The sequence below is a fragment of the Haplochromis burtoni genome, unplaced genomic scaffold (genome assembly GCF_018398535.1).
Source record: "Haplochromis burtoni strain Fernald_Lab_line unplaced genomic scaffold, NCSU_Asbu1 Contig_91, whole genome shotgun sequence".
In the NCBI taxonomy this organism is placed as follows: Eukaryota; Metazoa; Chordata; class Actinopteri; order Cichliformes; family Cichlidae; genus Haplochromis; species Haplochromis burtoni.
This window is the reverse complement of record NW_024582452.1, coordinates 1,322,962-1,339,356: the sequence shown is the minus strand read 5'-3', so window position 1 is coordinate 1,339,356 and position 16,395 is coordinate 1,322,962. Positions and strand designations below refer to the sequence as shown.

General features: G+C 38.3%; 1 protein-coding gene across 3 annotated transcripts; it reads right to left on the bottom strand.

Moving 5' to 3' along the window:
• Nucleotides 1–381: 381 nt before the first annotated feature.
• pfkfb2a (6-phosphofructo-2-kinase/fructose-2,6-biphosphatase 2a) lies at nucleotides 382–16,059 on the bottom strand. Of its 3 annotated transcripts, XM_005926208.3 has the most exons (17): nucleotides 15,909–16,059; nucleotides 15,002–15,134; nucleotides 14,286–14,411; nucleotides 13,809–13,905; nucleotides 13,519–13,585; nucleotides 13,347–13,421; nucleotides 12,940–12,996; nucleotides 12,713–12,837; nucleotides 11,985–12,192; nucleotides 10,869–11,015; nucleotides 10,533–10,637; nucleotides 9,893–10,022; nucleotides 7,100–7,162; nucleotides 6,947–7,011; nucleotides 4,644–4,841; nucleotides 3,308–3,380; nucleotides 382–1,832 (listed from the first exon to the last, which is right to left on the bottom strand). In XM_005926208.3, the coding sequence occupies exons 2-16, from the start codon at nucleotides 15,069–15,071 to the stop codon at nucleotides 3,312–3,314; spliced, it is 1,602 nt and encodes a 533-aa protein (XP_005926270.1). In that variant the 5' UTR covers nucleotides 15,072–15,134; nucleotides 15,909–16,059; the 3' UTR covers nucleotides 382–1,832; nucleotides 3,308–3,311. The 3 variants fall into 3 exon arrangements, with proteins under 3 accessions (XP_005926270.1, XP_042078618.1, XP_042078619.1); XM_042222684.1 differs by lacking the exons at nucleotides 3,308–3,380; nucleotides 4,644–4,841; XM_042222685.1 differs by lacking the exons at nucleotides 382–1,832; nucleotides 3,308–3,380; nucleotides 4,644–4,841 and adding an exon at nucleotides 5,616–5,681.
• Between the last annotated feature and the right edge of the window lie 336 nt (nucleotides 16,060–16,395).

Genomic DNA, 16,395 nt, shown 5'->3' with positions numbered 1-16,395 from the left:
CCAAATTACAAGAGCTAAGAACTGCACTGAAAATCAGTGGCAACGGGCCTGATGGAGTGATGAATTCTGGGTTCAAATCATCGTCATGTACGACTGAAGTCATGAGAGAGATGCAACAGTGACCCACCATGCAAAAACCACTTAAAATCTTTTTACCAAGAAAACAAAAGTTGGAATATTTTGTTCTGTAATCAGTTGTTGAGTTTTCCAGGGCTTTTTATCTCATTCCAGACATTCAAGGCCTTATTTAGGCGTCAAAGCAATGTGAGGGTCATTTCTCAGCAGTGCTGCTTTTACTTTCTTTTTTTCTTCATGCATTTCCCTGATTTCCTGGTAGTAATCACAAAAAATACAAATCAGTATCTTAAATCATGAATCAAATAAGTTGGGATTTATTTATTTAAAATAAGAACAAAAACAATTCACAATTCAGAGCTGAATGTGCTGCACAGAGCTCCTTTTTCTTTAGAACTCTGAAACAAAACTGCTGGATTTACATATTAGAAAACATTATCATTACAGTAGAAGCAGAACAGACCACACAGTGAAAAGCTGTGTCACAAAAGCAACATATCAGATTTGTATCATCCAACTGTTACATTTCAATCTAAATGTATCTCATTCCCAGATTTAGATTTGTCCTTAGATCGCTCCCTCATTCAACTCTGTTGATGCATGTCTCTGGAGTTTAGCAAACAGGAAGGTTACTCCCACTGAGATTGCACAGATTTCTTTACTGGAATAAAGACTTTATTTCCAAGTCAGTCTTAAATACAAATGACAGTCTGTGTAAAAACAGTGTAACTTTGGTAAAATGTGTGCAGCTACATTAGCTACAAGTTCATTTTAAGACATTCAAATGCGTCGTCAATTCCATTTCCTTCCATTCAAGGAAACAATTTTGCATATCATATCTTTGATTACCTGGGTCAAAGCCTATATTCCTGTAAATAAAGGTACTTTCCTAAATGACCCTTTTTCAATCTTGTCGTTCCATATGGACAGTAAAGGTAGAACTACAAAGGCCCTGATTTGTTTTTCCCCGTGACGAAATCTAAAGCATTACAAACCAACATAACATCCAATACTGCTGTACAAGTAACCTCTGTGTTTGGAAAATCTGCATTAATTTTATGCAGTTCAAAGGTGAGCAGCTTTACATGATCACAGTGCCATGATTCTATATCAAAGCTGTTATTTATACGGAAGACAAAATAAAAGAAGAAGTACACATCTCAAGAGAGAAGATTAACTAACTGTCACAGATTAAAGTCGACACACAGTAGATCCTGCACTTTTTATAGGGCTGGACGAAACATGTCATTAATGTTTACAGCTTATGGCTTCCCCCTGAAAACTAAATCGCACTTCTGCATACCTAAATTGCACCTCACAATACATTTATTGCTACATGTTGTCAGAGGGAAAATGCACATAACTAAGTGACCTTAAAATTAAAAGTGAAACAATCTAAGCACAAAATAAGGCTGCACATGGCTTCCTTCAAGACAGAAATTCTCTTATACTACACTGAAGAAAAAAGGTTGAGGTATAAATTTCACAATCAGCATATTCGACATCTAATAAAGCACACCATGACTGTAATCTGCAATATTATATGGAGTGTGCTAGCAACTAATGGATGGTGTTGAGAGTGTCTTTGGTACAAGTGTTTGATTTGTATATTTGAATGGATCACACATTCGCTGACTTCATTTATGTACACACATGCTCTAACTTGCAAGTCCATGCTTAAAATCATAATGACCGAAGCTTTTTGGGTTTCTTTCTGCTGATCCTTGCTGGTCAGTACTGGACTTGTCGAGAAAAGCCTGGGATAAAAGACAAAAATGAAGCAATGAGACAACTGTAATACAGTTCACTCACCAGCCACCTTGTTAGGTATACCTCGGCAACTGCTAGTTAATGCAAGTAATCTTTGCTTTGAGGCATGAAAACAAGAGCAAGACAACCTGCTGAAGTTCAAACTAAGCAAAAGAAAGGGAAAGAATGGTAATTTAAGTTACTTTGAATGTGGCAGAGTTATTGGTGACAGATGGGCTATTTCAAGTATTTCAGAAACTGCTGATCTCCTGGGTTTTTCCCACACAATGATTTCTAGGCTTTACAGATAATGATTATAAAAAGAAAAAACACAAAATACCCAGTGAACGTCAGTCAGCAAAAGTAATGTTGCCTATAAGAAATTGGATTTCCATTAGGTTTCAACTATTAACTGGGAGGTTAATAGTTGAAAAGGCTCTTTAATGTCCTCTCATTAAAACACAAGTTAAAAAATCTCTGACACAAATTGTAAAATTGACAAATTACTGTGGTCAACCACAGTTTCGAACACTCTCGAGAAAAAAAAGAGAGAGATCAAATTACTCCAGTGCTACCAGCCTTGCACTGCCTTACTGCTCATTACAGAATCCACAATCCAGTGGTCTTAAATGATCTTCCACCTGCATCCATCCATCCAGCCTTTGCTGCAGTTGCACCAAGGCTCTAGAACAGGGCTAGGCAACTATAGGCCTCAAGTGCCAGTGTCCTGCTGGTTTTAGATGTGTCCTTGATCCAACACAGCTCATTCAGATGGCTAAATTACCTCCTCAACATTACTTGAAGTTCTCCAGAGGCCTGTAAATGAACTAGTCATTTGATTCAGGTGTGTTGATCCAGGGGGGCCTGGAGTTGCCGACCCCTGCTGTAGAATGACTCCTGAGTGACCATCAACTGTGAGTGAATGTCTCTAAATTAAAGTTGAAGACATACTTTTATTGTTAAGCTTTTGGAAAGAGCTGATCTCTGGAACTGTGGTTTGAGAACAGATTGTTGCTATGTTATTTTATGTAGCTAAATAACCACTTGCTACCATCAAGGTATGCTGACAGCATTTCTGAATGCACCATCAGCTAAGAACAGCAAACTGAGGCTATAATTTGCACAGAGTCAACAAAGTTGGACAAACATCTGCTGTGACATCTGGATGGTAGGGTCAGAACTTGGTGTTAACAACATGAAAGCACCTTTGGGATGTGAAATGGAAGATTTGCATCACAGATGTGCAGTTGACAAATCTGTAGAAACTGTTTGATGCTATCAAGTGAATATAGACCAAAATCTTTGAGGTGTCCATGAATCAAGGCAGTCCTGAAGGCAAAAGGGATCCAAACAAGTACTAATAAGGTGTAACTAATAAGGTCACCAGTGAGTGTATAGTATTGTAAAGTACAGTACAGAGTATAAAGTATACTGATATATGTATAATGTTCTGTGTAACAGATAAGAGGAAGGTTATGAATACCTTTTTATGTACTTCTGTTTTTAAACTCCACACAGTCATCTGTGTCTGCACCAGTGAAACCATTTAGAGAGTTCTGCAAGAGGGAAAAGCAAGGGAGAGAAAGTAGACTGCTTTAACCCAAACAGGAATGAGCTATTTGTTTTGACTGGCGCCGACTGAACTTGAACTAATACTAAAATCTGAGGTCACAGCTCAGAGTGAGACACTGATTTTCTGCCCTACTACAGCTAAAATGTCACTTTTTGGGTAACAACACAAGCAAAAACATTGGAGAAAAAAAGTTATATTCATGTATACACATCCAACATCCTTATGAAGGAACATTGCTTGTTGTAAACATCCATGAACATGAAAAACAAACCATCCTGGGTTTGCTTACCTTAACACTTAAAGTACATTTGTACATACAGAATACTTTTATTTAAACCTTGAATCAATTATTTAAATAAAAAGATAAATAATCCTCCCTCATGCTGTATGGTATGAGAAAAGATGGGCATATGTGTACATGCAGAGCAGTGATTGTCCAGACGGTGCATCGCGCCTGTGATAAACACGTTAGAACAAACTAAAGAACAATCTTGATAGCACTTGATAACATTGTTCCGTTATATTCCAGTAATAACTGATTACCAAAGGTTCTGTTTGTCTAACACTTTTCATAATAAAAAATAATGATAAGACTGGTTTAGTTGCTTTGAGTTTTTTTCAGTCATCATATTTCACTGTATGCTGCTGTTAACCTTTCAACTTTTAACTTTTTCCTATATTAATCATGTCTACAGTATTAGTTTCAAATGTTAGTTCAGTTTTCATTTTGCTAATTTTTCACAGCCAGTTGTGTCATGTGTCTTCACTGTTACAAGACAAGCAAGGATGGCCTCCAAATTTGTGCCTACTGAGACTTTTTGTTATCTCCATTTTTCACATGAACCTTTGTGGCTACAAGCAAGGCAACGTTGGTACTGTTAGTGTCCCACGCAATTCAGTGTCATTTTAGCAGTTCAGAGTAAATGGTGGATAAAATAACACAGTTTTTTTACACCGTCACACTGCTTTTTAATTATTATTATTAGCCAAGCTGACTTTGAAGCTAAATTGTTACAAAAAGCCAGTGCATGTCCACATGGACATCTCATCATCCATTGTGTGAGCAACAATAATAAATGTTGGTTGAATCACTTTATTTATTCTGATACATTCTGATTCGTCTAACATAATTTGCTGATTGTTTAGTCTGTTTCAGATATTTATATGAATATATAATATTTATCTGTATATTCAGCCATACCAGCTGACCTATAACCACAGTATCTTGTGTGAGAAAGGCACTGACCTCACTTTGTACCGTTTCTGACCCTTCAGATGCCTCAGAGAATTGCATGCTGGGTAAAGTAGGGGCCTGGGACATACGAGTATGTGAAGGGTTCCCCACACTGTAAAGACGAGGTCGTTTAATCTGGTCTTGGCTGGACAGCGGTGTGAAGCTGTTTCTTCGAAGGAAAGCTGGTATGGCATCTGTTTGGCCTTTATTCTGCTCAGCAAAGAACAAAAAGAGAAAGTGGACTAACTTTTATGTTACAATGACTAAACCTCTCCTTGGTCTAAAATCAGTGCGTTCCATGTTTGGGAAAGACAGCCACTGACACAAACAACCATAAATAGAAAAGCCATTGTCATGTTAGTCTGAGGGGACAGGATATTTCTCACCACAGTTAACAAGAGGTTTCTCAGTAAACGTGTTTATGTGTTAACACCCACTTTGTCTCAGGACTCAGACTTTAAATACTTGTAACTAATCAGCATGAGCTCCACGGGCAGAGAGCAGACATGGACCTCACTGATGAGTGCTACAAGGTTATGTCCTGATATATTTCTTAAAATTCAGAACATTTAAGGGAACTCCTTAAATAGAATTTCCCAAAAGCAACAAAGGTGTTTGAGTACATAAACAAGTTTGGATGTATTTCCCCACACAACAGGTGTTTATAAAAGCAGAAACAGAGTTAATAATATACCTCACACATAACTTACCACAGACTTTCCTGTAGTTTTTATTGCTTGCTGACATTAGTAGAAGAAACACTAAACCAACTACCTGCTGAACAAGTAAAGAGAAGGCACTGAGGATGATGGGCCACGTGCTTTTTAAAGTAGCACTAGCAGATATACCCTTTAAAGGAATCTCTGAGGGAAACAAAGGAAAGGCCAACTAAGAAACACTAAAAATGAGTCACCAAAGAGCTCCCCTCCACCTGGAGCCAACAACAGATAGACAAGGAGAGGTGGAAAACTATTTTGCACTGACCTATCTCCCACCAGAGACAATGGCCGTACCCGCACAGTGAGGACAAAACTCCAGGATTCATTGCACCTGATCAAGAAATAGTCCCACACATTACATTAGAAAAACTGGGACAAAGATTTACACTCACTGGCCACTTTATTAGGTACACCTGTAAACTGCTCGTTAACACAAATATCTAATCAGCAAATCACATGGCAGCACTGCTATTCATTGATTTGATCAAGACAGCCTGCTGAAGTCCAAACAGAGCATCGGAATGGGGAGGAAAGGCGATTTAAGGTGGCATGGTTAGTAGAGCAGGTCTGAGTATTTCCGAAACTTGAATACAAATACAGAAAATTCTCAAAAAAAAAAAAAAGGAGAAAATATTCAGTAAGTAGCAGTTTGCTGAGTGAAAGCAGCTAACTGATTTGAGCTGAGAGGAAGAGAACTGTAACTGCAATAACTGCTAGTTACAACCAAGATATGCAGAGGAGTATCTCTGTACGCTTAAGACGTGGAACCGAGAAACAAATGTACAAATACAGCAGCAGAACACCACACTGGGTGCTAGTACTGTTAGGATAGAGCAGGAAAACAAGGCTACCATTTGTACAGGCTCACCAAAACTGGACAACACAATATTGCCTTATCTGATGAGTCAGCTTTCCTGCTGTAACATTCAGATGGTAGCAACAGTTCAGGCTGTTGGTGGTGTAAAGGTGGGAGGGATACTTTCCTTACTTATTATCAGTCGAGCATTGATTAAACACCATAGTCTAGCTCATTATTGTTGCTGACCATGTTTTGTGGGATGTGGTGGAGCAGTAGACTGAGACCATGCTGATAAATGCGCAGCCACTATGTGTGGCTATCATGCCAATATAGTCCGAAATCTCTGAGGAATCTTTTCAGTGCCTTGTTGAATTTATGCCACAAAGAATTAAGACAGGTTTTAAGGCTAAAGTGGATCCAACTCGATTCTAGAATGGTATACTAGCAACCAAACAAAGTGGCTTGTGACTGTAAATAACTTAAGATAAACACAGGCTAGCTGTTGTTTCCACTGCTTCCTTTCTAGATATAGTCAGACATGATTGGAATGATTGGTATAAATCTTCTTATCTAACTGTTGGATCGAAATTACAAGTGCAATTCTGAAAGGCTTTTCGAGAATGAGGAACAATTATTCCAAAGAATAACTCTTAACATGGCGCTGGTTAACACAGATGACTGATGTTTCAGACTCCATACTATGGACAAACACATGACAAAGAATAGGATGAACGGTTCTACAGAAAACTGACCACATGTTTGCGATACGAAACACTAGAAAACAGGCAGAAGCTTACTAATGGTCTATCCCTGTGAGTGTTGACAGCCTCCACCCCCAGGTCAAATACATCCACTTTACAACCTAGGAGAAGGAACCAAAATACATTACAACAAGGCAACAAAAACAAGTGAGGATGTTTAGTTGACTTAACAACAAAGTAGGGACTTACCATAAGCCACAGGGGTGAGTTTTAGGACAGTGTGTAGGGGGCACTTCAAGAAGGGCAGGTCATCTGTGCCAACATGAATAAAAGTGGCCAGTGAGATTACTGTGGTTTCACCCAGTCATGCTTTTCATATTCTCCTACATGTTTGTGGAGTTTACTGTCATGTCTGAAGTGGCAGGCCAGCTGTAAAACTTATGCTGCGCTTTATGGAGGTACAGTGCATGTTGCTGTTAACTCTGCTGTATGTCTCATGGGTGGGCAGTGCAGTGGGACATGAAGCCAGTCAAAGCAGCACCCACACTTTGGTTTTTGCAGTCAGACTGTGGTTGAGCTTTTAAACCGATCCAGGAGCACTGACCACTTCCTCTGCTGACTGACAGAACCACTTCTGCCCACGCCATATTATGGTAGTGAGTGAACTAATTATTTTCCAAAAGTAATGCTCACGTCACATGATCAAGTACATAAAGAAGCTTTCAGCACATAATGATCTAATCTGTCCCTTTCCAAGTTTCTGATTGCCAATGGCGTTCACATATACGACATTCTTACCTTGTTTGTGTCCAATAATAACAACATCAGTCTTTCCTGTCCTGTGTTTTTGTTATTTTATTTTCACTCTCATTTATTTTTTCCAACCCTTCTAGGCAACATTTTCGTTATGTCATAATATTTACCTTCATAAATGAAAATATAGAGGGACACTAAAAACACATTTCTATATCACGGGGAGTCCTAATTGTATAGCTTGAACTCTTGCTACTGCTGTTGATGGCGTCTTTCTGATCTGTTTATTTTCCAAACACTGGAGAAGACAGCGGCAATCAGGAAGTACGTCATTACAGACGTCACTTATTTACATCACTTTTTACAGACATACCTGAATATCTAAATCTCTGGAGACATAACTCAGTGCATTATCAAGCACATGGTGCTACTTTAAAACCAATCATCTCCTACATGTCTTAAAAACAGAGTAGTCTGCAAAGAGTGGTGCTCTCTTCACTGCGTCATGTTTAGCAGATGTTCCTTATGTTAAATTTTGATTAATCTGGAAACAGTCGGCATTTTTATGTGGCTGTTTCCCCCTATATTCATTAAAAAATATACATGCAGAAAAAGTTGATCTGAAAGGTTGTGACTTAGACTCCCCCATGTGGTGGCATTAAAAAGACAATCACAGAATGAAAGTCTAACTAAATGATTGATTGTTTCATTACCATCCACTGTCTAATGTGGTCAAAATATTTATATCAGTGATTCTGCTCTGCCAAATAACATCCACCCTGTTTACTGCACTGGGACACAGCTTAATACACAGTATACTGCAGTTAAAGCTGTACTATTCTTAGAGGTTCTTCGCTGGAACTTAGAGCTCATGGCACAGAAAACATGGTGGGTGGACACAACATCCATCTAAGCCTGTGCCTAATTCTGTTATATGAATGAGAGATGCACGTACTAACAGCGCACAGTTGGCTGATGTCTATAAAAGTATGAATTGCACTTTGAGCACTAAAGAATGTGTGACGCAATAGTCTGGCGCCATTTGTAGATGAGATTGAGAATAATAATTAATTAGATTGTGATTGGTTGAAAGTGTGCAGCACTTAAAAAGGCTTAAAATAAATTTACTATTCATTCTTCAGAAAACACCTCCCGGCAGTTATGTGCGGTTCTCACTGCTCAGCCTGCGATTGCCGTGCCCACAGCCGCACAACAGCTGAAATGACCCTTTTGCAATATTCAGCCACACTACTCTCAACACATAAACCAGTTTTATGGTTTCACAAACTCCCACATCATTACATCATTACCATATTTTTGTTGCAGTCACTGGAGTTGCATTGTACACACCTAGCTTGTTTAGCTTGTGTTTCTTTTTTCCACACGTTTTATTACATTAGACTGTAGTCTAAAATTCTAAATGATGGTTGCTTTAATTACTTTTTCTGCTTTATGAGCTACCTGGCTTAGTCCTTTCTGGTTAGACCAAAGAGGGGGTTGAGGGTGCGGCTGGCTGAAATACAGAGACCTAATGAGTGAAATGAAACCATCTGTTGTGAGAGCATGGAGGAATGGGGCTTATTTGTTTTGAATTAGTTACTGTCCCTCCGGTTTCTCCCTTCATAATGGTTTCATCCACGAATATATAGGTAGCTGTCTCTCACTTTTTTAAGCAGTAAATTAGAAAAAGGTTCTGTTTAGATTACCTCTTTTACAGGCCCACTTATTCCTTAAAAATCACTTATTTTCATTTTGCTGATATGAAATAGTTTTTTTAGGATATATTGGTGAAAAGTAAAACCAGCCACCAGTGTGCCAAAGGCCACCAGTGTGGCCTTTGGCACTGCTATGCAGCCATTCACACAATGCCAAGTGCATAATCTACAATAAGGAAACAACTGGTAATGTGGAAATGCACATTTCAAAGTCATGACAATATCTAAATTTAGTGCCCCATGTGATATTTCTCCAAATATAAAGAAACAAAAATAGTAAGTGCTTTGGAAACTGCTTCTCATCCATTAAAGTTGCACGTGCATGAGTCATTTAGTGTATTTCTGCTAACTTTGTATTTCTGCTGACTGTATTACAACTGTTGTTGTAATTTGGCACTATTTAAATACAACTAAACTGCACTGAATTAACTTGTATGAATGAGTGCTTATTTATCTGGGCAAATTTGTTGTGATAATGACAATGCTGGCTGAAATGGATCACTCAGGACTGTAAACCTGTAATCTGAGAAGGTGCTTTAGCATGTTTAGCATATCCTATTTCTGAGCATGTCACCTGCGCCTTTGTCCAGAAAATATGCGAGCAAGCAGCGCATGACAGCCTGATGACAGATGACCAGAACATTGGCCTGTCGCTCCAGCTCCATGATCACTGGCTCCAGCCGCTGAACCAGGTCCTGATAGGACTATGGAGAGAGTCAAATGAAAGAGGTCCATTCAGTTTCACATTTTTCAGTTTGTTACATCAAAAAATCTTTGACTAACTACTGCAAGATCTAATTTTGTCATGTGCTTACTGTTATTTTAATTTTCCCTTTTCTTTATTAGTCAGTGTTAGTTATGATGAACAGCAGCAATATAGCTGACGTGTCTTTATTCTATGCTCCTCTGCAATATGAGCTCATAGTATTTCTATTTATCTCAGCATAAAATCTTCTGTTCTGTTACATATAATGATGCATTTGTAGTTAAAAAAAGAAGCTATTCTTGCAGCTGACAACATTTTTAACTTCTGTTTTTCTGACTGATGATTCATCCGCAGCCCTCTGGCATTCACACTATGGTAAAAGAATAATGAGAAATAAAAAGTAAAAAATAAACTTGAAATTTAAAGCCTGTTGCATAAACTTGACAAACTCACAGTGGTAATATATGGCAGGTCAAATAACACTCCAGGAGAAAATTAAACCTTTTACCTCTCCTCCAGGGTAGCGGTAATGATACTTGTCCTGGTCTCGCATAGCATACTCCTCTGGGTATTTTTCCTCAATCATTTTATAGGTCATTTCTTCACACACTCCCTAAAATACAAAGTAATAAGATCGAGACTTATCATGTTTTCACTGTGTCTGTTCCAATATATGCAGGAAAATACAGTTTCACACATGAAAATGACACATTTATTGTAGTTTTTCCTCTGTAGACATCACAGTTGCACACAACAATCAAGGAGTCATTAAAGTGCAGACTTTAAGCTGTATTTCAAGAAGTTTAACAAAAGTTTGTATATATAAAACTTAAGTAATACCTACAGCATCTATTTCATTGAGAATCTTCCACTGTTCATAGGGAATACCCAGCTCCTCTGCTGTCTGAATGGTGCGTCTTAGCTGGCTGGTCCAAACTTTCAGGTCTGACAATTTATGCTCTTTCACAAACCTCTTCAGTGCAGCTGCAAACTGTCAAACATAGCATATGAAAACACAAATATGTTTAAGAACTGACTATAAAGTCATTCTTCCCACGTTCAGTTGAACTGTATTTTACAGGTTCAAGGAGCAGGACCATAAGAATCAAAAACCTAACCTGATTTAAAATGTTTAGGCAGTGACCTCCAGTGTGCAGCAAGGTGGTTTGCAATGGTTGAAATGTGAACTGCAGTCTAAAGTGAACGAAGCTAATTATTTACCAGTCGATTGACATTCTTAGCCTACAAGCTCTTGGTAGTGACTGAAATCATGAGTTGCTGGATACCAGTGAGGGTGGTATCTAACAAGCATATCTCCTGGATGGCTTCTAGGTAAGCTGGTTCGCACACTGTCCTACCAGCAAGAGCCCAAGTACATGCTGGAGAGATTATGTGTCTCAGCTGGCTTGGGATCAGATGGAGGGGGTGGTTGGGGAAAGTGAGGTCTGGGCATCTACTTAGATTGGTGTCCTCATAAATCAAATCCAGATAAATGGCAGAAAATGGATGTATGGATGACTTCACAACGGTCTTCACATTTATTTAGAAAACACCCCTTCCTGTCTTCAAATTTTTGTATCCCATATCATTATGTGGTGAGAGCTGTATAAATGCATAGTGAAATCTTTTATTTTTTTTGCCTACAATATCTTCACTTACAATGTGGCCAGATTTGTCTCCACATCACATAAATAAAAATCAAGGTAAAAGTGTTGTTGATAAACTGGAGAAACGTCTAAGTTTTGAGTTAGACGTCCTTCTCCCAGAACTTTTTGATCACACCTCCTTTTAAAGCTTATTGTTTTGAAGGTGATATTAGCCAGAGCCAAATCACCCATTACCCTCTATTTATCTGTTTAAGCTAAAATAGCCTGTTGGTGTTAATATTAAATTTAAAACATAAATATGGGCATTGTTACCAATCTCATCTAACTCTTTACAAGAAAAAAAACTAAGGCACCTCTTTTCCTCTCTCTGACAATTCAGAGTCTCCGCCTATACGTCCTTCCATATTGTGATGGCTCTCTCCGTGTCGGCAGAGGTAGATGGAGTGGGAGTGGACGTGGATGTTCATGAGGTAGTAGACTATCTTACTTTGAATGTAATCCTGCACCCTGTTGACCAAGAAACTACGGCCAACGTTGATGACCTGGATGAAGGACAGGTTCCTGTAAGGCAGAGGAAAAATAACAATAAGTGAATCACATAAATCTCAGGCCAATAAAACTTAAGGGTAAAGAAGACATATCTTGTACTTGTGGTATAGTGTAAAAACACTGGAAAATTCTCTCTCAGTAGCTTGTTAACAAGGTCATAAGAAGTGAGAAGCAGTAAAAGGATCCACAACTACTCTTTCTTATTACAGTTAAAAGAACACTGTATTATCTCAGTGAGATCAATAAAAATCTAAATATATTATCAGTGTAATTATCAAAGACTTTAAACAAACCACTAAGCTTCCAAATTTAAAACTAAGTTAGTAGGAGTTCTGGAAGTAATGACCTCTGAATCACTGCTTTGCACTATAAATGAGCTTCTGTTTCCATCTTCTGGACAACTTCTGCAGGTACATGCTCTTTTACATAAAATATCTCCTTGACTTTAAACTTCCATGAAAAAAATATTTCCATTTTAAATTAGAGTTAGATTATTAGATTAGAACATTACAACTAGTAGGGGTATTCTTACTTGTCGTGTTCGTCTGGATCTAAAGGTTGGTAGGTCACTTTATAACACTCGATTCTCTTCAGAAAATCCCCCATGACGCTTTCTCTGTCCCTCTCAGGATAATCTGGGCTGGACACCTTCACGTCCTATTTGAACGAGACATTTACGGTATATCATGAGCTTCATTACTTCAGGGATACAAGCTTGCTGATACATGAAGACAAAAAGCAAGTAAATGTATGATTTACCATAATGTTTTCAGCGATGACATCTGGATCGTCACATACTGATTCAACAAAAAACACCTGAAAAAAATAGAAGTGCATAATTAGGGGGGAAAGGTGTCATTTTACATTTTTAAATGACTGCAACACAAATTAACTACTGTCTGTTATACAGTTTGAAAAAGGCACTGAAACCAAAACAATGTTCAGAAAAGAATGTTCAGCCTGTCCAGTCATGAAGATTTGGTAACCTCTGGGTGTCTTAAATATCTGAGATATGCTTCTTGGAAACTGGCTGTAAATGGGATTTTTTCCAAGAAAAGACTTGCCAAGAAGAGCCATCGCATGCTTCATTATATTACTGTGATCTGACAACAAAAGGTTGGTGATCAGAAACTGTTTCATTATTCAGTTATAAGTGCAGTTCTAACCTTATATGCATTATCTTTTGCAAAATTAAGGATGAGTTCTCTCCTCTCTCTGGTAGTGTTGGTGGCGTCGAAAACCTGAGAGACAACATGGAGCATTCAGCATAAATCAAACCCTGCTTTAAATGTATTACGTAATACAAATAATGTTCAGGGTTTTTTATGGTGTCCTTACAGCAATCTGCCCTCCCTCCTCACTCAGATAGGTCTTCACATCCGCAAGTGCCACTATGGCAAACTTTCTGTGGAAAAATAAGCAGGAAATCAAAGCAGTAGCTCATTAATGTTATCATCATCGCGTGATGTGCTGTAATAACTATGCCGCCATTTTGTTAGGCAAACACAACGCGGCTCAACAAAGGAATTTGCATGACTGTCCTACATGGAAAGTAGCCAGGTGCATTTAGTGACAAGAACTACTTTATGAAAGTATGTTCATATATGAATAGGATTTAATTTACTCACTTTCTAATTTCCATTGCTTCTTTATTGTCATGTCTGAAGAAGTCATAGGACTTGTACGACTTCACTGCATTTCTCCTATACACTCCAAGATTAAAAACTGCAAGGGAACAAACAAACAGTCAGAGAACGACAATAAAACTAAGTGACAAGGATTGCCTCTGCCTAACCAGCTGTATCTGTCAAACCAGTTCTGCTGCATTACGTGTACATTGAAACATAGGTGAACAACAACAAATAGAGCCATGTATTTAGGAATGTTGACATATACAACTACAAATTAAATAATTTGCCTGAAGATCAAGATTTTTATTAGATGGATATTTTTGCAGTCTTGATGATCATAGACTCCATCATAACCACCCTAACTTTGACTGATCTACAGTTTTATTTTTTTAACCTACATATCCAGTTTTGTTAGCTTGATTTCCTGCGAAAAGGTGTCTGACTTTGTGAAACAGGCATTGCCTGATTACTGACCCTTTGTTGGTACTCCAATCCAGTTGAGGTAGCGTGTGAGCTTCTTGGACATATAGGTTTTCCCCCTAGCGGGCAATCCGATCATCACGATCATAGTTGGAGAATTGGTCATGTAGGAAGCCCAAGCTGCAGTTTGCATAAGTACAAAAAAACAAACCAAAACAGATACACATAACTATAAACTTTATTAATCATTCAAGGACATTTCAAAACCAGCCGCCCCCCTCTAAAATCCACCCTTCAAAATAAAAGGGCAGGTATGCCTACTGTATACAGTGACAGCAAAGAGTAGGAGTGTTCTGTAATAATAAAATGTCACCTCTGCAAAGTTCACTAACTAGTTAACCTTTATTTTACGTAACAATATCGTCATCTCTTTGCTGCAGGTTAATGTTTCTATATCACAGAGTAACCTTGTCTGCTCGAGCATGAAATAGAAACATTTCCCCCTTGCTTTTCCATCACTGTTTGTGGAAGGCCATTCTCTGGCAAGAACAGACATGACTGGAGTTTGTCACAGCACATCCCATTAACACTGTGTAGTTAAAGAGATCTGCTGAATTCCTACGTTAGGCCCTGTCCCACATTCCAGATTGAAGATAACCAGATTAAAGCCTGAAAGTTCAACAACATAATAATTCATTAATAGAGGGTAAATTACACCTCTCATTTTCATATTGCATCTAAAGAACACAGACAGAAAGGCAACCACTCACAGCACTTCTTCTCATTGGTCCTCGCTGAGCTGTCTGAAGCAGCCACAGGTCTCTGGTGCCTGGCAGCCATGAGGCGTCTGATGTCTGCCCTGCTGTCCTGGCACAACTGGTCTTGGTCAGGGAGCACTGGTCACTAGTGAAACATGTCAGACAGCAGCTGATAAAGAGGATCCAAACAGTGTGCATATATGTATAAGGTGACACAGATGACTGAGTGAAAAAAATATTTTATTTTGGAAAACCATTTAAACCAAAACATACAAGTGAATTATTTTTTTCCCCTTGATTCATTTGTTGATTATTTTGTGGTCCTGTCAGGAAAGAATAGTAGGTATGTTCTAATGTCTTGTTTTGCCCTACACTGAACCGAACTTCAAAACTAATAATAGCTAAATTCCATTGAATACTAAGAGAACAAGCACATACACATATTAGAGAAGCTGGAAATATTATAATAGTTGGATTTTTTTTTTCATTAATTCAAAAAGACGAATGATTTTCTGCTAAGAATATCTATTCATCAACTACTTAATGTAGTAAGTAACGAACTCAATTGTACTTAAATTCATGCAATACAAGATACATTCTTCTTCTGCCAAATATACCAGATATATGATTAGTGAAGCTTATACGCTAAAAATCTCAAGCTAGTTAGATTTAATTCAAAACTGCAGACTGATACTAAGCTTTTCTGATATTATCACAGGAGAATTTTGCGGATACAGGATATGCAAAACAGTGAGAGCAGAAGCTTGTATCAGTGTCATCCTGCCAAACAGGTACAGCTCTGGTTGCCCTTGGCCTATAAAGTTCATCACTTCTGCTTTCACTTCAATATTATGTCGTTTAATAAGAAAAAACTGGTTGCAGAAAAGCCGCGATAAAGCGAACAAATGTATAAACTTACCAAAAACAAAGCGCAAGGATTTGTTTCGTTTTATTTTCTTTCTCACAGGGCTGCCATCAGTTGACGTTCAACGACACAGGAGACGGTTCCTGTTTCTTCACGGACGTTTTAGCTCCTCCTCCTCGGTTTCTGATACCGGAAGTTCAGTGTTAGTGTCAAGGAAGATTCTTTTCCGGTTATGATTTCCAAAATAAAATATTTTAGGGCCTCTATTTTCCTTTTTTTTTTTTTTTTTTTTTTTTTTTTGGCCTGTCCCGTTTGGCTCTTTTGCCATCAGAATTGTTGTCTAAAGGCAAAGAAAGATACCCAACGGATTTTACTTTACCAAACTGACCATCCCAGCCTTGCCGTAATGGTCCATTTGATTCACCTTTTATTGTTTATTTTATTTTCACTTACTGAATACGGGACAGACTTGACTGGGGGAAAGAAGGGGAGAAAGAAAGAGGGAAAGAGAAACAGCTGAGAAGAGGGACGGGGGAGATGA